The 22056-nt window shown below is 48.0% G+C and overlaps 1 protein-coding gene across 3 annotated transcripts in view; it reads left to right on the top strand.

Annotated features, from left to right (window-relative positions):
* Mecr (mitochondrial trans-2-enoyl-CoA reductase) overlaps positions 1-17745 on the top strand; it is a 28124-nt gene extending 10379 nt beyond the window's left edge. For all 3 annotated transcript variants that reach the window (XM_027399467.2, XM_027399469.2, XM_035439574.1), the window contains exons 2-10: positions 2580-2677; positions 3662-3793; positions 6066-6209; positions 9214-9316; positions 10255-10357; positions 11448-11521; positions 14548-14608; positions 14748-14820; positions 16915-17745. In XM_027399467.2, coding sequence (XP_027255268.1) covers positions 2580-2677; positions 3662-3793; positions 6066-6209; positions 9214-9316; positions 10255-10357; positions 11448-11521; positions 14548-14608; positions 14748-14820; positions 16915-17072 — 946 coding nt within the window. In that variant the 3' untranslated portion in view covers positions 17073-17745. The remainder of the gene's footprint in view (positions 1-2579; positions 2678-3661; positions 3794-6065; positions 6210-9213; positions 9317-10254; positions 10358-11447; positions 11522-14547; positions 14609-14747; positions 14821-16914) is intronic.
* The last annotated feature ends 4311 nt before the right edge of the window (positions 17746-22056 follow it).

Here is a 22056-nt window from a genome sequence, read left to right as displayed (position 1 = left end):
AAAATCATGCCTTGGGTCTAATTAAGAAGGTGAGATTTCTGCAGGAGGTGGGTAGATGGCCTCAGCTTAGTGTGAAGGTTCTGTGGCAACACGCAGAGAGCCTCTGCCTGGCAGTTACACAGGATTCCGGAAGTAAAAATGAGGAAAATTATTCCTTTGTAGATACATTGGGGCAGAGAGGCATTGCAGGCCTGAAGCATTAAGTTTCAGAAAGAAAAGGAGTTTGCAGTCATTGGAAAGTCGCAGGGATTCACTGGTATAATGCAGTGATTGGTGCTGTCTAGTCAGCTGGTGTCCTAGCTAGTTATGTGTCAAGGTGACACAAGCTTTAGTCGGCTGAGAGACAATAACCTCAATTGAGAAATTGCTTCCATAAGCTCAAGCTATAGATGGGCAGGACTATAGGGTATTTTCTTAGTGGGAAGGCCCAGTAGTACATTATGGGTGGTGTCATCCCAGGGCAGGTGGTTTTGGGTGCTATAAGAAAGCAAGCTGATGGGCTGGAGAGATGGCTCAGTGATTAAGAGCACTGGCTGCTCTTCCACAGGACCCAGGTTCAATTCCCAGCATCCACAAAGGCAGCTCACAACTGTCTGTAACTCCAGTTCCAGGGATTTAGCACCCTTGCACAGACATACATGCAGGCAAAACCCCAGTGGGCATAAAAAATAAATAAGTCTTAAATAAGATTTTAAAAAGAAAGAAAGCTGAGCAAGCCTGTAAGCACCCATGGCACCCCCATGGCCTCTGCATGATGGCTATGCAGCTAAGAGTGCAGACTTCTCTCAAAGGACCCAGGTTAGCTTCCAGCATCACACTAAGCAGCATACACCTGTCTCTAGCATCTCCAACTTCCGCAGTCGCCTGTACTCAGCACTCGTTGCTCTTGTGTGAGACCCACATGGTATAGCTCACAAGTCTGTAACTCTAGTTAGAGAGGAACCAGCACCCCCTTCTGGCTCCATATGCAGGCACACATGTGATATACACACATACACTCATCCACATTAAAAAATTTAGAATGAGGCCTGGTGGTGGTGGCGCACACCTTTAATCCCAGCACTTGGGAGGCAGAGTCAGGCGGATCTCTATGAGTTCAAGGCCAGCCTGGTCTACAGAATGAGTTCCAGGACTACACAGAGAAACTATGTCTTAAAATAATTTTAGAATAAAACCCACTTCTGTTTTTTGAGACAAGGTTTCACTATGTAGCCCAGGCTGGCCTCATACTCACCATTGTCCTGCCTCAGCCTCCCAAGTGCTAGAATAGGGATATACTACCATACCCATCCAAAAAAGACTTTTTATAATGAAAGTTCCCTCAAAGCCCTCTGGCAGGTCTTTTTATATGTTTGGGGTCTCCATGTATGTGTGTGTGTGTACATGTGTGGGGGTGAGCTAACCCATGCAGGCATGTATAGAAGCCAGTGGTTGACATCCGGGCATCTTCCTCAGTTGTTTCTTCATCTCTGAGACAAAGCCTCTCACTAAACTTGGCTCTCACATTTTCGCTAGACTGATGGTAAGCCCCAGGATCTGCTACCATGCCTACCTTTTCTGTGAGAGCTGAAATTGGGTCCCTATGCTTGCACGGAAAACCTTGAAAGCTGTCGGAGGCGATATAGTTCAAGCCTTCATCACAAAGCCTAGCACAGAGAAGAGATTTATTTGCATGTGGTGCCCAGCCACCTTGTGGCAGAACTTGATGTCAGCCCAAAAGAACCATCTCCCTGGGGTATGAGTCACTTCACAGATACCAGAGATGCTTTCTCCATCGCCTCATTCTCTGCACTAAGGGAAATGGCACCTCTGCCTATGAGTGCTGGAGCCAACAAAGCACTCATGGGTAAAGGACAGGTCTGACCCAGAGTTTCCCAGATATGCCTGTTTAGAAGCCCACCTGGGGTACCCTCACCAGGTGGTGCTGGTTCACACATCAGCAGTAGCTACATTAACAGTGAGTGCACTACATGAGTCTTAGAACCAAGCGGGTGCAGGGGACCTAAGGCCAGGGCAGCAGAGGCTTACTAATGTTTGCAGTGGCATCTTGTTTTGGCAGTGGACTTGGGGTGGTGGTCACACCTTAGGGCGTGGCTTTAGGTGCCCCACATTGGGTGCCAGATGATGGTGGGTTTAAAGGAGTCCACAAATACCAAGATAAAGAAATCTGGTATATATTTGGGGAGCACTCACACATGGTAAATAACGCTGTGGTCTTCTGCTCCTAGAGATGCAGCCTCTGCCCTTTAGGATGCTCTGACCACCACCCAGGAGAGCTTAAGCCAGCCCTCCTTCCTTATAAGGTTCCACACACCTGAAACCACACCCTAAGGTGTGGCCACTACAAATGTTTCTGTCCGCAACTGAGCAGTTGCACTGAGAGGCCACCAATGAGTCACTGCAGTTAGTGTGAGCCCACACTCTATGCTGGTCCTTGAAGTACCTCTTTCCCATCAGAACCAGATTCTGGGCACACATGGCAATTGAAATGTGTTGCTGGCCTACGTTGGTGAAACAGTTTTAATAGAAGACATGTAGTCTTGGCTGGTGACAATGTCTTTCTGTGGCTTTGTGCTTAGATTGAAGAACCTGGAACTCACTGCTGTGGGAGGATCTGACGTCCATGTGAGGATGCTGGCAGCCCCTGTCAATCCAGCTGACATAAATATGATCCAAGGTAACCTTGGTCTCTGGAGCTTATGGTAATTGGCTCAGCAGCTTCCTCCTTTCCACCCTTCCTCGGGTAGGGTATGAAATTCTCAGGATTAGCAGTGCTGTCCTGTAGAGGAGCTGTCTGCACACAGTATTGCCCTCTCTGGCCAGCCCCTGAACACGGGGCTCTGTGAGTTGGGAGGATTGCTGTAGTGGTAGACCCGCCCCTCCGAAGAGCTGTGATGTTCTGCATTCCTTTCTTACTTGAGCTTACCCTTGTGGTAACTGTGTACCCAAGGAGTATCGGCTCCCTGCAAAGACAAGGAAGCAGAAGGCCAGAGCTTGGTTAGGTGGACAGTGAGTGCAGGGCCCTGGTGGGCTCAGATGTGACTGGCCCCAAAGTCTGGGCCCTCCAGAGTCATCCTAACCTGGCAGTGTGACTGTATTACTTTTCTGTTGCCATGATAAAACACCATAAGCAAGGCAGCTTATAGAAGACAGTTTGTTTGGGCATAGCGTTCTGGAAGGTTAGAGTCTGTAACAACAGAGCACAAGCAGCAGGCATGGTGGCAGGAACAGGAAGCTGAGGGCTCACACCTTGAACCCAAAACAAAAAGCAAGCACTAGGTATGGCACATGGCTTTGAAGATTGAATCCCTCCCTCCCTGACATACTTCCTCAGCAAGACCATACTTCTCAGACCTCCCCAAAAGGGTGACACTAGCTCAGGACCAAGTGCTCAAATATATGAGTCTATGGATGACACTTTTTTTATAAATCTTTTAAGATTTTGTTTATTATGTATACAGAATACAGTCTTCTGTCTGCATGCTAGCAGAGGGTACCATATCTCATTCAAGGTGGTTGTGAGCCACCATGTGGTTGCCAGGAATTGAACTCAGGGCCTCTGGAAGAGCAGCCAGTGCTCTTAACCTCTGAGCCATCTCTACAGCCCCTGGATGACACTTTTATTCAAACCACATCTACCCTCTGGATTCTTCTCTCCCAGGGAACTATGGCCTCCTTCCCAAGCTGCCCGCTGTTGGAGGGAATGAAGGCGTTGGGCAGGTGGTAGCAGTGGGCAGCAGCGTGTCTGGATTGAAGCCGGGAGACTGGGTGATCCTAGCAAGTGCTGGGTTAGGTGAGTGTCCCCAGGTGTGAGCAGCCATTTCATCCTTCCAGATCCTCGTTCATCAACCCTGGAGATGCACACCCACTGATTCAGTGTGACCAGGCGGTGTAGGAGTCATTGTCGAGTTCATAGACCTGCCTCCAGTAGCATGGAGTTGAGCCAAGAGAGAAGACTGTTGCTGTGCTCTGGAGGAACATACCTGTGCATACATCTCCTTGGCTCCATGTTGACTGGAGCTATGAGCTGATTGCAGGGTGTGATGCAGATTACAGATATGGCTGGCCTACCTTCCAGAAGGCTCAGATCTGACTAAAGTGTCAGGAAGGCAGTACCTCAATAAAGGGGGTACCCCAAGGCCACAGGAACCAGAAGGCTGCTCTGTATGCATGTGTGTGACAGACAAAGATGTTCATGAGGGAAATTCAGGCAAGACTGTGAAAGAAAGTCTGTTAGAACAAGTTGTTGGTGGAAGAAGTTGTTAATAAGAGATGAGCCGAAGGGCATTTCCTATAGAAGAAGTAAACTGAGCAGACATCAGGGTGAGTTGGGAAATGGAAAATCCAGTGTAGCCCCAGCTGAGGATTTGCCCGCGGAGAGGTTACATAATGAGAAGAAGGTTCCAGAGGTAGAGTGGGGCCACATGGGGTAAGGCGCTGAAGACAACATTTCATTTATGTAAGGAAAAGAGTCATTAGTGTTTTGCTTTTCAGTCCTTATGTTTTCAAGGCATGTCCATTATCCAAATGGATCTTCATGGGAGCCACAAGAGGGTAGTGTTCCCCGAGATGGGTGAGGTGGCCTAAGGTTAGGGACACCTCCCCCAGAGAAGGAAATAGAGACCAGAGGAAAGGGTAAGAGCTTCAATAAAGTGGAGGTAGGAAGATAGCAGGCATAGCACACCAGAGGAAACAGAGAATTAGTACCTCTCAGCTTTGTCTGTTGAGCCCTTTATTAAGGTCCATGTGAGAAGTACTTTCTGCCCAGGATGAAATGAGCTTGGACCCAAAAACAGCTTCATTCTCTCAGGCAAGCTGAAGAAATAATTAACCCACATTTTGTTTCTGTTGGCAGTTTTTGGTTGTTTTTTTTTTTTTTTTTTTTTTCCCCTGAGACAGGGTAGACCAAACTGGCCTCAAATTGAATCCACCTGCTTCTGGCTCCCAAGTGCTGAGAGATTAAAGCCACCATACCCTGCCTTTTAATAGATGTTTTAAAAAGTTTTATTTGATGTGTATGGGTATTTTGCCAGCATATTATTTATGTGCTGGAAGCATGCAATGCCCTTGGAGACCAGAAAAGAGCATCTGATCCCCTGGAACTAGAGTTAGAAAGGGTTATGAGCCATTATGTGTGTGTGCTGGGAATTGAACCCAGGTCATCTTGAAGAACAGCCAGCGCTTTCAATAAGGGAGCCATCTTTCCAGCCCTTGTGTAGAAGAGTTTCTTTTCAGCCTGGTCCCGCAGCCCTTAGTCCCAAATAAATACACAGAGGCTTCTATTAATTATAAACTGTTTGGCCAATGGCTCAGGCTTTTTATTGGCTAGCTCTCTCTTAATTATTAACCCATTTCTATTAAACTATGTATTGCCACGAGGCTGTGGCTTACCCATAATGTTCCAACACCCTTGTTTCTGTTGGCTTTTAACTTTAGGGTGGTTAAGGGCTGTTCTGTGTGGCCCCAAACAGTAGGTGTTTGAGATAGCAGATAACTAACTGAATTGACTATCTCAGCTTTTGGCCCAGAAACTAACAACACTTAATGTTATTAATTTACCCTTTGTCTTTGGGATCAGTTTGAGGCTCCAATCTGCTTTGTTCACTCATTGTTACAAAGTGATGACAAGCAGTTGAGGATTACATGTAGAAATTTTAGTGTTTGAATCTTGGGTTGACCATTTTTTAGTTTACCTCCCCCAATTCCCTAATGCCTTGCCCAGTAGAATGACAGACAATATCTACCCAGACCAGCATATGAGGAGCTGAAGCTTGGAACTCAAACAAAGGGAGAGAGAGCCCAGTGGAATCCCGTGTCCCCCTCTACACTGTACCAGCAGTCTGGTCACTGACTTACTAAGCCTAACTTAAACTTGCTTTATTATTTACATCATATGTAACTTTCACGAGGACTCAACCACCACCAGCTTTTCTCTTTCTTCCAAGTGTTGCTCAAAATCTTCTCCCCTTGCTGCCCTCCCCTTGATGCCCTTGTGCGAAGGAGGGTGGCCTGGGGTTGTTGTGTGCAGAGTGCCTCCCTCACTACGCTACCTCATCCTGACTCAGGAACCTGGCGGACTGAGGCGGTGTTCAGTGAGAAAGCACTGATCCAAGTCCCTAAGGACGTCCCTCTCCAGAGTGCTGCCACCCTATCTGTCAACCCCTGCACAGCCTACAGGATGTTGATGGACTTCGAACAGCTGCAGCCAGGTAAGCAGCTGCAAATGGAGAAAGCAAGCTCAGGTCTCCCCACTGGGGTGCAACCCAGATCCTGGCCCAAAGGACTTGGGAACTCACTGGCACACATGGTGGAGGGAGGGTCCCTAGGAGCAGCGACAAGCTCTAACCTGAGTAAGTCTTACGCATTTAAGTAAAATGATGTTCGATGGGTTCCTAGAAAACAGTCAGAGGACATACTGTGAGAAGTACTAGTCACATTCTCCAGAGCCGGGGCTAGAATGCTGTCACCCAGCAAAAATGTGTTGAGCTGTGCTAAGCTTTGGGGACACAAAGCCAGGGAGACAGACAGTGTCACTGTTTTCAATAAAGTGCTGAACTCAGTGGTACTAATTCTGCTCAGCACTTCCCAGCACTTGCACTCGCATGAGTGCTTCGCAGGCGTCATCCCATGGAGTACATCTCGTCCTCAGAGCAATGCAGAAGGGCTCCTGTGAAGGGAACTCAAGCCCCAGACCAGCAACCAGGGTCTGAAGCCAGGCATCACCACTCACATCACTGCTTACCCGTGCCAGAGTGCATGCATGGGTTACTACAGTGTCATGTTTAGTCTTCCTTCATCAGTGAGGGAACAAAGACCCGGAGAAGTGAGTCATTACATGAAGTCACTCAGCAAATAAGCAGCCAGAAGTGTCACTTGAGTTCCTCTGAAAGCAGGAACCAAGCAGGTGTTGGGGCAAACAGTTCGTATGGGAAATCATCCCTAGAAGCAGGAGTAAGGGAATGGGACAAGACAGGACAGAGGCAGAGCCCATTAAGGCCAGTTACTGCTGTCATCCCTGTAATCCCCTAAGGCTCCTCATCAACCCTCCAAAGACAGAAGATGGGCCAGCCAGTTTGGTTTTGTTGCTTGGGGGCGGGGGGCATTATTTCCAGTTCTGGGAGTAGAATCTGGGGCCTGGAACATGCCAAGCAATCACTCTACCACTCATCCATGCCCCGAGCCCAGCTCTGCCTTCCCCACAGTGTGAAGGATCTCTCTGCACACTGCATGTCTGTGAGCCAAACAGGGCTGTAGAAACCACCTACCATTCTTCTCTCCTACCAGTAAGGAAGTGAAGCCAAGAGCTACTGGACTATGATAAAATTAGATAGCCACTGACTAAGGCACTCAGACATGGCAGGAGGAGTCTTAGGTGCCTTTGGTGGAGAGAGCCAGGTGTGATGAAAGACTTCTGCTAGTGTCCTATACAGCGGAGACAGGGTGCCTCATCTCACGCCGTGGCCCGAGGTCACTCCTGATTAGGGTAGCCCTGTGCTGGACAGGGCTGGCCATTCTGATGCTACCCACTATAAGTGCCTCCAGCCCACATCTCCACTTTGCTGCCCCAGGGCTGATGAACCTAAACAAATTCATGACCTGACCCAAGGTAAGAATAAATGTCACAGTGTTCCCTAGAACACATAATGAATACATAAATGAACACAGATAATGGAAGCAAGTTTGGCAGCCCAGTACTTGCCTTCACTGTCTTTGTTGTTGTGTACTCCTGGACTCCTCAACTCTAACTGAAACAAATCAGTGCTACTGGCAACCTACACTGTTGGCTGAGAATGTACTAGTGAGGGACAGGTTGGAACCTTGGCCAAAGGCAAATGGGCATCCTTGACCCAGGAGTCTGCCTCTAGCCATAGCCTATTATTCTACACTGCCTCTGCTGCCTTCCAGATGTCTGCCTCTAGCCATAGCCTATTCTACACTGACTCTGCTGCCTTTCAAAGCCAGGTAGTGACTCCCAGTCGGCAGAGCATCTTCCTGCTGCTTTGGCTTCAATCAGAGATGCTCTGGTAGGAGCTCTCAGGCCTTCTGTTTTCTAGGGAAGACAAACTGAAGTTTGAAGAGGACATGATGTGGCCTGTCCTGTTTTGTTATAGTCCTTAGTGAAGCAGGACACACACCCAGCACCATTGTGTTCCAGAGCCCTACTTCTCTAGTGTACCACGCTGCCTCCCCCACTGGTGAACTACAGAGCTAAGCCTGGGCTTTGACTGCCGTCATTCTGTAGGAGTGAGGGTATAGCTCAGTGGTAGACTACTTGCCTGGCATGCTCAAGACCTAGCACCACAAAGCAAAAGCAAATATTCTATAGGGCCCTGGAGCTTCCCATTTCTCCAATATGGCTCTCATCCATTTCAAGTGTACCTTTACGAAATAATACAGAGAGGAATAAGGTATAGCCCTCCCCCAGAAATACAGGTGATTGATAGATACGGAACTATGTACAGCTTCATATAGGACACAATTACAGCCTGAGTATTGATTGAAATACTAAAGAGTCCTTTAGGAGCACACAGGAAGGAACCCAGGAGGACTTCATAAAGGAAGCCACAGTTGAGCCAAACTTAAAGAGGAAGAGAACCAGAAAACTATTGCAAACCAGAGACATGACCTTCGTATGGGCCAGTGAGATGTCTCAACAAGCAAAGGTGCTTGCCACTGAGACCGACAGCTTGAGTTTGACCCCTGAACCTGCATGCGAGAAAACCTATGCACCTGTAAGCTGTCCCTCTGACCTACACATGTGCATGTGCACGCCCATACACACAAATGTAACTTTACAAACATGGCCCAAGCAGAGAACAGAGGACATAGAAATTAGCAAGTGGCCAGGTAGTGGTGGCACACACCTTTAGTCCCAGCATTTGAAGGGCAGAGGCAGGTGGATCTCTGAGGTCTACAGAGCTAGATCTAGAACAGACAGAGCTATACAGAAAAACCCTGTCTCAAAAAAACAACCACCAAAAAAAATTTTTTTTAATTGGGAAGATGATCAAGGTCAGTCATATAGCGGGGTTGAAACAGGGACAGAGTGGCCCAGTCCTGTGAAGCATTTTGGGTGTGACAGAATGTGGGAAGTATGGAGTTCAAGGTCTGAGAAGGCTCCACTGCTGGGTCCTAGATCTGCCCCGGGATCCCAGGCTAAGAGCCCTCAACCTGCTACAAGCCTGTAGGGCTTGATTTGGATCTCTTCCACAGGGGACTCTGTCATCCAGAATGCGTCCAACAGTGGAGTGGGGCAAGCAGTCATCCAGATCGCCTCAGCCCTTCGCCTAAAGACCATCAACGTGGTCAGAGACAGGTATGTGGGGAGGCCTTTCCACCTTATGTCCCTGTGAGTAGCCACATCTCCACCAGATGGCGCGCTCGCGTAAGCATGAGTGGCCAGCTGCTGAAGTACATGCATTCTACCGGGGCAGGGAAGTCTCTGAAAGTCAGAGGTCCGAAGGAGGTAGAGATGGTCCTTACAGAACACAACAGTCAAGCGTGGTGAAGACTTGGCTTAGGATAACCATTTGAAGGTTTGGGCCGGTCTTGAGGTGTACTGTTCTGTGCACTCTGTCGCCCATGGCCCCAGCCACTTGCATTTGCACACTAAACACGCTGTGAAGAAGGTGGGACAGGCTTGTGATCTCTCTTACAGATGAGGAAGCTGAAGTTTTCAAGAGAGGAAGCAGCTTGCTCAGGAAGACACAGCAAGTCAGTAACAGACCTACCTTCTTTCCATTGTCCCCTCCAGTCCCTTTAAGCTTCACTGTGCTCCAGTGGGGCCAAGTCACTCATGGAGTCCGTCCCTGACTCTGCAGTGGTGATGATAAAGTGATTCTGTGTGCCTGGACCAGAGTCCAGGGCCACTCTACACTGGAGTGTGTTTGCATGATGCCCTGAGTGCCTTGGAGAACAAAAGGAAAGAAAGTACTGTCTGAATAGAACTAGGAAGTACAGCGGCTCTTGCCTGGGCACAGGTGGTTCTAGCATGTGTGCACTTGACAGGGTTTTCAGATTATCTCCCAGCCTGCCTCTGGGCAGGGAGAAATGGCCAGTGGGGAAATGAGGCAAGAGCTGGTGGAACGTGATTAAATTATGTGGCTGGCCCCTGCTTGATGTCTGACTTAACCTCAATCCCAGGTCTCAAAACAGAAACACATGTTTTTAAGGCTGTGGCAGAGGGGTCCTGGGAGCTTGAGGGAGGGAAGTTATCCAGTGTGACCAAGGTCCCTAGTTGTGTTTGGTTTCCAGACCTGATATCCGGAAGTTAATGGACAAACTGAAGGACCTAGGAGCTGACTATGTCCTCACAGAGGAGGAGTTACGGATGCCTGAGACGAAAACCATCTTCAAGGTACCCGGCCAAGGGCTGGGGAGATGCTTAAGCAGTTAAGAGCACTTGTTGCTCTTGCAGATACACTGGGTTTGAGCCTCAGCACCCCATGGTGACTTACAGCCATCCATAACTCCAGTTCCAAGGAATCATACACCTTTGCCCTCTTCTGATATCCATGGGCACCAGGCACACACATGGTACACAGACATACATGCAGGCAAAACATTCACATCCACACACACAAAGGAAAGTAAGTCCTTAAAGTTTTTAAAATAAAAACAAGGTACCCAGCTAAAGAACACTGTCCCTCTATCCTGTGCCATCCTGTCATTGGGAAGTCTGGGGCAAACTCTCTACTCTGCTCTGAAAACCACCCTCTCTTCTGGAAAGCACAAAGTCTGCCCAACCTCAGCCTGGGGACAACGTGCTGTAAGTACTCAGACACTGTGAAGGAGGCAGAAGCAGATAGACTTTAGGAAAGCTGAGGTTTTAAACATCTTTGGGGTGCTCCATCTACCCACATGGCAGGTGTGAGTCAGAGCTGGGTGAAGGCCTGAGGAAACTAAGGCATGGAGAGAAAAGAAAGAGAAGCTCCATTTCCTAAGCCTCTGCCTCACATTTATTTGGCTATCCACAGAAAAGCTTCACAATGTAGCCAAACAGAGATGCTGCATAGGTGAGGAGAACCACATCCTCACGAAGTGGAGAGGCTGGTCCCCATTGCTTTGAACTCAGAGCCTGTTACCTTTCCAGAGCATCCATCCCCCAGCAGACCCAGTAAGTAAGCAGGCCCAGTCTGAGTCTTTTTGTACTAAGCCATACGGAAGGACCAAATGCCTGCTGTTGAGAATGTTGGCCCTGGAGAACATTGCTGAAAGGGAGGTCAGCACGTCACATGCTCTCTTCCCTATTCCTTGACACTGAACAGAGATGCTCCTTGTCTACACACCCCAGAGTTCTGGAATGGGCAACAGGGTGAAGCTGCTAAAGCCCTTCTCAGACAGATAACACATCCTTCACTCTCTCTCCCTGGCACTTGCTGCGTGTAGCAGCTTCAAACCCTGCTTGCTACAGGTCATGCCTTCACTGTAGGCTCCTTACTTTCTAGGACCTGCCCCTGCCCCGACTGGCTCTCAACTGTGTTGGTGGGAAGAGTTCCACAGAGCTGCTACGGCACCTAGCGTAAGTCCCTCAACGGCAGGTCTCTGTGGGGAGGGCTGTCTGGTGACAAGTGTGACCCAAAGCCAGGGTAGCAGGATGCTGAGTGGCAGCACACCAGGACATTTTTCTCTCTCTGGACTGCACTCCCTGAGAAGCCTGGCCAGCGCCCCCCCCCCCCCCCAAGGACCCAGGAATCATCACCTAGGAACCTCTTAAAGTCACTCCATCTAGCTGGGTGGTGCACACACCTTTCATCCCAGCACAATATGGAAGGCAGAAGCCAGTGATCTCTGTGAGTTTGAGGCCAGCCTTGTCTACAGATCAAGTTCCAGGACAGCCAGGACTACACAGAGAAACCATGTCTCAAAAAAAAAAAAAAAAAAAAAAAAAGTCATTTAGTCTGAACTAAATGGCTTTGAAATTGTTTTATTGTCTTTTGAAACTAGAATTCACGTGGAGGAAACAAACATTTTGAAAGCATATAAAAGTACTGAGGGAAAGGAGAGGTGGGCACTCTGTCAGCCCCACCCACTGACTGAATGGGGAGGAGCTCCATTCACTGTGTTCTATTCTCCAACTGGGGGACACCCCTGGCTGGAGCCACGCCCCCACAGTGACCTGCCAGCTGTCAAGGTGGCAGAGGATAGCCTGGGACAGATGAGCCACACAGCTGTGCCGAGAGTCAGCCTCTACAATGACTGTCATGCTGTCCCGCAGCCTGGGCCGGTGCTGCTATTCCAAATTCCTGTTTTGCCTTTCCTTTGGGTGCTGGGGTTGAACCAGGGCCTCCCTCGGGCATGCTAAGCACATGTTCCATTACTGAGCTATGTCCCCGGCCTCCATCTACATTCTAGATTTTAAAAAATGAAGCCCAGAAAGGGTGATCACCTCATTCAAGGAGTAGCTAGCAAGAGAGCAAGGTTTGAGCCTGAGTTTTCAGATCTACAGAACACCCCTGTTCTGCCCACCAGCAGTCTGTGAGGCTGACTGCGTCCTTGTGTGATTATCACAGGAAGCAGTGGTCACAAGTGTGGACACTGAAGTTAGAAGAACTGGATTTAAACCCCAGTTCTACTACTTACTAGTTGTGAGCCTGTAAAAAGTTAGGCAAAACATGAAAAGACCAAGCCTCTGTCTCCTCATCTCTAAAATGGGAGTAAGAACAGGGTCCTGCCTCTGTAGCTAGTGAGAGGCACTGAGGTGATGCAGAAGTGATGGGCTTCAGCTCTCTCCCACAGACACCAGTTCCTCTGATGTTACTCTGATAGTTCATGGAGACAGTACAGATAACACTCGTAGAACTGTGCTTGGGAGCTGGGCGGTGGTGGCACATGCCTTTAGTCCCAGCACTCTGGAGGCAGAGGCAGGCAGATCTCTGTGAGTTCGAGACCAGCCTGGTCTACAAGAGCGAGTTCTGGACAGCCTCCAAAGCCACAGAAAAACTGTGTCTCAAAAAAACCAAAAACAAAACGTGCTTGGTACACAGTAGGGCTCACTTCCACTAGAGCAATGCTTCTCAACCTTCCTAATGCTGAAAACTTTTAATACAGTTCCTTATGTTGTGATGACCCCAACCATAAAATTATCTCATTGCTACTTCATAACTGTAATTTTGCTAATTATGAATCATAATATAAATATCTGTGTTTTCCAATGGTCTTAGGTGACCCCTGTGAAAGTCATTCACCCCCAAAGAGGTTATGAGAACCTCTGCCATAGAAGCTTCTTTCTTGAGTGAGAATCATTTGAGGGGAACTTTAAGACTAAGTTAAGCGAGGCTTGTGGGGCACCCCTGTAATCTTAGCACTCGGGAAACTAAGGAAAAGGGTTGCTGTGAGCCATGTGCCAAGTTAGAGGCAACCTTGGATACAGACAGTCACACACTGCACATACACAGAGTGAGATAGTGGCACAGAGAGAAAAGTTAGGAGCCTGAGAATACGGCTTAGAGCATGTGCTTAACCTGTGAAGACTTAGGTACCACCCCAGCACTGTGATTGACAGGTGGAGAGGTAGATACAGCAGTTACTTCCATAATTTCCTTTTTAGTTTTCTTTGGTTGCTCCAAAAAGCCTCAGGTTGTCTTTGGTCAACCAACTCCTAAAAGATTCAAGGAGCAGGGAAAGCAGCAAAGGTTACATCTAGCATGTGACACCCTCACCTACTCATTGTAAGAAATTACATTAGAGCTGGGCATATTGGCACCAGCCTGGAATGTCAGCTGAGGCAGGAGGATTACAAGTTAGATACCAGCCTGGGCTGCAATAACAGACCCTGCCTCAAAACAAACCACTGCATTTGTGTCATGTCTGTTTAACTGTTAAGATGGCTGTCAGTCTGCAGGTTCCAACAAAGCCTCTTCCAGAGAGGACACTCATCATTGTCCCCTCCACTGTCCATGTCACTCCTTAGCTGGAGAGCTACATGGCACAGATCTTTTCTTCTTCTTCAAGATTTATTTATTTATTATGTATATAGCACTCTGCATCCGTTTATGCTTACACACCAGAAGAGGGCACTAGATCTCATTACAGATGGTTATGAGCCACCATGTGGTTGCTGGGAATTGAACTCAGGACCTCTGGAAGAAGTTAGTGCTCTTAACCTCTGAGCCATCTCTCTAGCCCATGGCACAGATCTTTAGAGTGAGCATTTACAGATGAAGAGACAAGGCCTGAACCATCTTCATAACAACACTCAAGGTCACACTGAGAAGCAGAACTTGCTGTGTGGACCAGGCTTGCCTCACATTCACAGATCACTTTGCCTCTGCTCTTGAGGGCTGGGATTAAAGGCACTTGCCACCATGCCTAGCATGTGTGTTCTTTTTTGTATAAGTCTCTGCCTCCTAATTCTTTAAGTCAGAGATTTAAACTGGGAAGCTGTATTTTAAAAAAAAAAAAAATAAAAAAAATAAAACCTCCTCAGGAATTCCGAGAGCCAGAATTGTTTCCTGTAAATGCCTTAGCAGGTTCCTCTTGAGGACCTTAGGCCATGGCAGGTTCTGTCTCTGCCTGTACCCAATCTCTTCTCTCTGGACTCTGCAGGCCTGGAGGAACCATGGTGACCTATGGAGGAATGGCCAAGCAGCCTGTAATAGCCTCTGTGGTAAGCTGGGGATACCTGCAGATAGGAGCTGGGGTGCCTCTTTCCTTGTCTGCAGCTGTCTAAACTCAGGGATATGTACCTGAAGCAATGCTTTAAGTTCTAGTACTCCGAGCCCCAGCAAATCTTTCTGTGTCCACAGAGCCTGCTCATTTTTAAGGATGTCAAACTTCGGGGCTTCTGGTTGTCCCAGTGGAAGAACAACCACAGTCTAGGTGAGTGGCCAATGGCCTGATACCAAGGGTCAAAGGAGGGTAGAGCCCAGGATGGCTACAAAGTGACCAGCTACTCTAAAACCTGCAGAGTGACTGAGTCCTCAACCTCACAACAGGATAAAAGACAGCATTTACCATAGCCACAGTCAATGAATTACTTCTAGATCAGCCACTGAGTCCAGTAAGGTAAACCAGCCCTTGTTCTGAGGAGCTGATGGGGGTGGTGGGGAAGCCTGCCAAGTAAAGAGAGCAGGCTGGGTGCAATGGAGTACACATGTACCCCAGCTCTCCAGGCTGAGGTGGGAGGAGGCGAGGGCAGGGCCATCCTTGGTAATATAGGGCAGGGCCATCCTTGGTAATGAAGCTATATGTTGTTTCAAAAAAAGAAGGAAAAACAAAACAACCAACCAAAAAGGGGGAGGGCATTCACGTGATGTTGCCAGCATCACCAGATCGAGGTTGTCCTGGCCTAGCTGGAGAATTGTGGGTAAGTCACTGAATCTCTGCCTTTGGTTTATCAGTGTAAACTAAGCATTGTGAATGTGAACTCTTTTGAGCAATTTGACATGAGAAAACTGAGCTTCATAGCCACTAGTCAATTACCCAAAGCTGTCCCATCTCAGGAATGGGGCTGCCAGAGTGAGCAGATGGGTCTTCTGACTGCTGGGGCCTAGTTCCCCAGATTAAGAGCCAAAGCTGAGAATGAAAAATGACATGGAGTTGGCCCAAGGAAAAGGGGGGATATGGTGGCATGCATAGGTACTTTGAGTAGAAAAAATGGTATGTGCAAAAGCTCAAGAGAGTGAATGGAAGGGCTAGGAGCTAACTTAGTTGGTAAAGTGCTTGCCAAGCAAATTTAGAAGCTGAGTTCAGATTCCCAGCATCCATGTAAAAAGCCTGTCCCCAGGACTACAGACTGGAGCCTGAAGCTAATTGGCCGGCTGGCCAGCCTAGCCAAATAAAGAGCTTCAGAGTCAGAGATGGTCTCAAAACCTAAAGGCATTCTGAGAATGATAGTGCACAACATGAATCCCAGCATTTGAGAGGCAGAGGTGGGCAGATCTCCATGGTCTACAAAGAGAGTTCCAGGCCAGTCAGGACTACACAGTGAGACCTCCTGTAGCCACCTCAATCAATGTGTGTTGGTCTTACCTACACACCTACACATTTAGAAGTATATACATGCAAAATGTAAACTTTTATTTAGTTTTGTTTTATAAGACAGGGTTTCTCTGTGTAGCTCTGGCTGTCCTGGAACTCACTCTATAGACCAAGCTGGCCTCACACTCATAGATATCCTTCCTCTTGTCTCTGCCTCCCGAGTGCTGGGATTAAAGGTGTGCTCCCAGTGTAAACATTTGAGAAAGAGCAGAACCAAGCACACAGGTCAGGTCCTGACATCTGGAGCATTAGTCTTGAACTAAGAAGTTAGAAGATGAGTTCTGACCAGACTAGGAAAGGTTTAGCCTTTTTTAAAAGTTCATACTCCTGCCTTGAAGATATTCGGGAAGCCAGATTTTCAAGACAGGGTCTGACTATGTAGCTCTAGCTGTCCTGGAACTCACAGAGATCCACCGACCTCTGCCTCCCAAGAGCTGGGATTAGAGGGTGAGATTTTTCTGTCTATGAAAAGCACTTCTCAGCCAAAGCTTTCACTTCGCTGCCTGCACTGTGTTTGGCCCTCAGTTAAGAGACAGGCCCATGAAGGGATAGTGGTCCCGTGGGTTGAGGAGTTTTGTTGAAGCCCAGGGCTGTCAAGGAGATCTTTTCCTCATCTAGTCCGTTGCCATCAAGCAGTGTGCCTGGTACACTGCCTTTCCGGCCTTCTCTGGCTTCCCTAGTTCAATACTGCTGCCCCACCCACCACTCAGCGCCAACTTCACCAGTCCTGTTGTGTGGATCTGAGCCACCTTACCATCACCGAGAAGGGTCGTCAGTGACCACCCTACAGTTCCTAGAACCTCTCTCCATGTTTTCCTGTCTCATGTTGACCCTCACAATGTCAGACCCTGGTGGGGACAAGCCAGGCTCTGAGGATCAGTGTCTTCTCACTAAACCTCACCTGTTGTTTGTCTTTCCTCCCACCTGCTGCAGATGAGTTCAAGGAGATGATTCTCACTCTGTGTAACCTCATCCACCAAGGCCAACTCACGGCCCCCACCTGTTCTGAGGTTGCGCTGCAGGACTACCAGAAAGCCTTGGAAGCCTCCATGAAGCCCTTTGTGTCTTCAAAGCAGATTCTCACCATGTGATTATCCCAGAGGACCAGGGGGAAGCAGACCAATAAGACTGCCAATCTTCCCCATACTGCCTGCTGCTCACGGTGAGACGCGGCCCTGGAGTCGCTGTAAAGCTGGACTTGCTGAGGAAAGGATGAAGAGTGGAAGTGGAGTCATCCCTGTGGAGAAACGCTGTGCACCTGCTGCCTCACAGCACTAAGAAGCCCCTGCCTGCCTGACCATCCTGAAAGTGGAGGCTGAGTGACTGCTGCCAAGTGCAGAAGTCACTCACTATCTGCCTCAACAGTGTGAGCCCGAGAGTCTGGCAAAAGGAGAGAGGTGGTTAACTTCTCCCAGTGGGTGTGTGACAGGCTCTGTCCAGGGCAAGGGTGAGTGCCAGGCTGAGATCATTAAAGCTTAAGAGACTGGGGACCCAGGATCTCAGGTGTCAGGGCCACCTTCAGGGGACTTCCGTTGTAACTGAGGGAATAAACATGACACCTGTGGTTCTCAACCAGGGGCCATTTTTAACTCCAGAGGGACACTTGACTATCACAACTTGGGGAGGGAGTTGTTATTTGCCTCAACTGTGAGGAGATCAGTACTGTTAAGTATTTTACAGCCAAGTAATACACACCTGTAATCCCAGCAATCAGCAGGCTTAAGTCAGGTGGATTCCACAAATTGGAAACCAGCCTGGGCTATACAGCAAGACTGTGTCTCAATTTTTTTTTTCTTACAAAGGGGAGCAAGAATATAGCTCAGTGATAGAGTGCCACCTCCCACAAAGAATCACCCTGCCCAAAGGTTCCTAGTGCTGCTATTGAGAACGCCTGCATTAAACCCCCAAGTGGAGCCACTGTGACTGGTGCTATGCAGAAAGCATGTGGGACTGTAGACACCTGGGGTCTGGGCAAGGCTTGCTCAAGGTACAAGGTGATGAGAGGCTAACTGAAAAGTAAGTTGGTTTCGCCTGGCATTGGTGGCACACACCTTTAATCCCAGTACTCGGGAGGCAGAGGCAGGTTAATCTCTGTGAGTTCGAGGCCAGCCTGGTCTACCGAGCCAGTTCCAGGACAGTCTCCAAAACAATACAGAGAAACCCTGTCTCAAAAAAAAACAAAAAACAAAAACAAACAAACAAACAAAAGTTGGTTTCATCCAAGTAAGAAGAGTCTGACTTTCTGGTTTTTGCTTCATGATCATTTTCCCCAAAGCAAAGCACAACTTGGTTGTCTCCTTTGTCAGCTGACCAGCTGTACCTTCAACTCAGAGCCTTATTCAGGGAGCATTTATTGAACATTCAAAGCTAGTAATGAAGGATATGCTAACTCAGGTGGTTTAGTGTGGCCTAGTTTGAGACTATTATAATATAAAGGGCAAAGCTGTGAGAGGACAAGAAGGTCCAGCTCAGTCAAGAGAGGCTTCCTGGAGGCAGTGTTGTCTACAGAATCCTGAAGTCCAAGTAGAAAAACATGGACCAAGCAAAGCCAGCTGCTAGTTTGAATGTGAAGTCCTGGGTCTTGGGTAATTGCAAGCAGGTGTGAAGCTACTGCAACAGTGGGAGTGTGTGTGTGTGTAGTGTGAGAGGCAGGAAGAGGGAGAAGGAGGGAGGAGGGGAGGGTGGGGAGGAGGGAGGGTGGAGGGAGGGAGGGAAGGAGGGATCACAGAGATCATTTAGGTTGGAACCTGCCTGAGAGCACAAGATTTCAAGGCGCAGTGACAATGGAAGCACTCCCTGGGAGGGTATGACTGTGTGCCCGAATGTACACAGGCTTCAGCTTACTCAGCTTGCCTCTGGGAGCATCTGGCTCTCTAGAGGAAAGGCCTGCTTCAGCCCAAGGCTGGGGCAGGTCAGCAAGTGCCTCCTGGATATAACGGCTACACTGTGTGCCTGGGCTCAGGATCAGCTTCACCCTGATCCAGTGCCCTAGTGTGTCCTCTGGGTTGCTGGGACAGGTGTTTTGTGCTAGGGTCCATGTGGACGAGTGAGAAACCCTAAGAGGCAGCAGGATATGAATCTGTGGGGGAGTCACAAAGTTGGGGGTTAGAGCCTGCAGCCATGGTAAGGAAGCCCTAGTTCCAATTCAAGATGGCAGGTGCAGAGGGTTCCTGCACAAGCATAGGAATCATCCAGGAAGATCAGTGAAGGGAGCTGCGTTGTGCCTTTAGAGGTATGGGGCTTGGCCTTCAGTAATCTACTCAGGAAGGGAAGATAAACTGCAGGACAGCCCAGGTAAGCAGTTAGAGCCAAGGCACTTATGGCTGGACCTCAGTTTCCCCAAACACCTGTTTTGTCAAAACCTGCAGCCTTTAGTAGGCCATAATCAATGTGCTTCCCTGTCTCCCTTGCAAATAACAAGGTTGACCAGTGTGACATGACAGGTGTCTTAGACTCTTGTTCAGATGTAGCTGCTATGCACTGTCTTTTTTTCCTACCTTCCCACAGGATTTCAAACATGATTCCTGGAGTGTGCACAGCCGTGTTTGACCTTGGTAAGAATGACACAAAGTCAGAGGAGCCTAGGACCCCACACACCCCCAAACCCCAGCTGTCTACCTCAGAATCTCAGCTTATTTCAGCCCTTTGTGTTGGCATTTAACTGAATCTGACCTTAAGTGATGACACCAGTGATTTCCCCAGAACTAAGCCAAGCTGCAGCAAAAGGGTGGTGGAGCAGGTCAGGATTCTCAATCGAGACTCGACTGAACAAGACAATTGAGCAGAGGCTTTGGAAAGATCCTCCAGCAGTGCCAGGACAGAGCACTAGAGAGGATAAAAGGAGAAAGTCCCAGGCTTTCGAATTTTGGAGAAGTGAACCCCTCCACCCACCTACCCCACAGCCAAATTTTAAAGACCAACCAAATTTTAATGGGTACCAACACTTAGAGGCTAGTAGGGAAAACAGACAAAAAGAATGTGACTTCCTGTGCCTTGTCCCTTCTCTCCAAAAGCAAGATACACGGCTATGGGACTTGGGGTCACTCTTCTGGCCCATTAAGTAAATATCACCCTTTGTAAATGGAACCCCATTTGCCCAAATAGCCATGACCTCCTAAGACAAAGCTGGAGCACACCTACAGCCTTAATGGGCCTGGCTCTGCCTCCATGTCCTCTTCTGAGAGCATCTACCCCACAACTCCATGGCCTCTGCCACAATACTGCCTGTGTCCTCAGGGGAAAACAGGCCCAAGAGAAAGGTGTTTGCTATCCTTTTGTCTGGAAGGGTTTAGCAATACTCACAATGCTTCCTGAGAGCAGCTGCAAATGGTGCTGAGGATTAAAAGGGGTGGGAGGTGGGGGACTTGAACATGGTAGATAGGTGCTCTACCGCCAAGCTTCCTAAATGATAAACTGCTACTGTACAAGGCTAACCTCATAACTAGTATAAAAAGGGACGAAGAGCTGGCTCAGCACTTAAGAGCCTATACTACTCTTAAAGAAGACCAGAATTGTTTTCCAGACCCATATCAGTCAGGCGGTTCAATCCACTTGTAATTTCAGCTCCAGGAGGACTTGACACCTGGCCTCTGTACTCACATGCCCACAGAGATACACAACTAAAATTTGTTTTTAATCTTTTTTTTTTTTTTCTTTTTCCAGGACAGAGTTTCTCTGTGTAACAGTCCTGGCTGTTCTAGAAGCACTCTGTAGACCAGGCTGGCCTCAAGCTCACTGAGATCAGCCTGCCTCTGCTTTCCGAGGTATTAAAGGTGTGCATCCCCACCACCTGACCTGTTTTTAAAACCTTAAAGCCTCAAACCGAGTATGGTGGCTCAGAACTGTACCTCCAGCATTTGAGGCAGGAGGATCCGTTCTTAGGTAAATATCAAGTTCTAGGCCAGTAAGAAGGTTCAACAGGTTTTTATTTTTAAAAATGTCACACAGGTCTGAGGAACTGAGTTCAGTTCTTGCATCACACCATTAAAGTAGGAGAGATGCATTTCCTTAAAGTCCTCTGACCTCTGTGCATGCATGCACACACACAACAACAACAAAAAACATAGCAATGACAAAACTGATGAAATATTTGCAACTCATTTGGCAAATTGATGATTTTCCTAGTCTATAGTGAGTTATAAATCAAGTGGAATGGGCAAAGGATAAACACACACAAAGGAAAGCGTGTCAAGGTGTGTATACCATGTGTGCAGATGCACTCAGAGGCTAGAAGAGGGCATGAAGGACACGAAGAAAGGCTCGTGCCCTCAAGAGACAATTGTAAATTAGGTGGCCTTAGGGGATACCACTTTTGCTGGACTGACAAATGTCAAAGTATTTGATTATTTGATAACATGTTGGGTATTTGAGACAACAGCTACCAAGTTACACATACTAAACCACACATGGTCATGCATGCCTGCATTCTCCGCACAAAAGCTGAGGCAGGAGGACTGCTACAAATTCAAGGCCAGCTTGGGCTACAAAGTGAGAGTGTGTCCCAAAATAAAGAAAATGCTCATTCCCTTTAATTTTCCTACTTCCAAATTGTGTGTGTGGCTGAGGATTAGATTAGGCTAGACAAGTGTTCTGTCAGAGATGTGTCCTTAATATTCCTATTTCCAGTAGATCCTACATGAATATACATGGTCACTGATTGTGGCAGTTCTCAAAACCAAAGGTTGGACCCTGTGGTGATCATGTAAGGCACTGTGTATAAAATGGTGTGCTATGAGAGAAAAATGGTCCTGAGTGCCTCTCATACACTTCTGGAAGTATTTTTAAAATAGCCAAAAATTAGGTGTGGCGACTGACACCTCAAATGTCAGTTCTCAGAAGGCTAGAACAGGAAGTTTCTGGAATTCAAGGCCATTGAATATAGAAATTTCTCGTCTAAAAAGAAAAGCCAAGAACTGTGTAGTAACTTAACTTCTAAAAGAATGTTTAAGAAACTGCCTCTGGGAAGGAAAGCTAAGGAGGCAGAAGACAAAAAGGGACCCGTAAAGCTGAAATGGAACCAATCAAGACTGAGCTCCCATATGCTCCAGAACAAGCGCTTCCATGCCATTTGAATAT

This window comes from Cricetulus griseus, chromosome 2 (assembly GCF_003668045.3).
Source record: "Cricetulus griseus strain 17A/GY chromosome 2, alternate assembly CriGri-PICRH-1.0, whole genome shotgun sequence".
Classification (NCBI taxonomy): Eukaryota; Metazoa; Chordata; class Mammalia; order Rodentia; family Cricetidae; genus Cricetulus; species Cricetulus griseus.
Note: the sequence above shows the minus strand (reverse complement) of the source record. Positions and strands in the feature narration are given on the sequence as shown.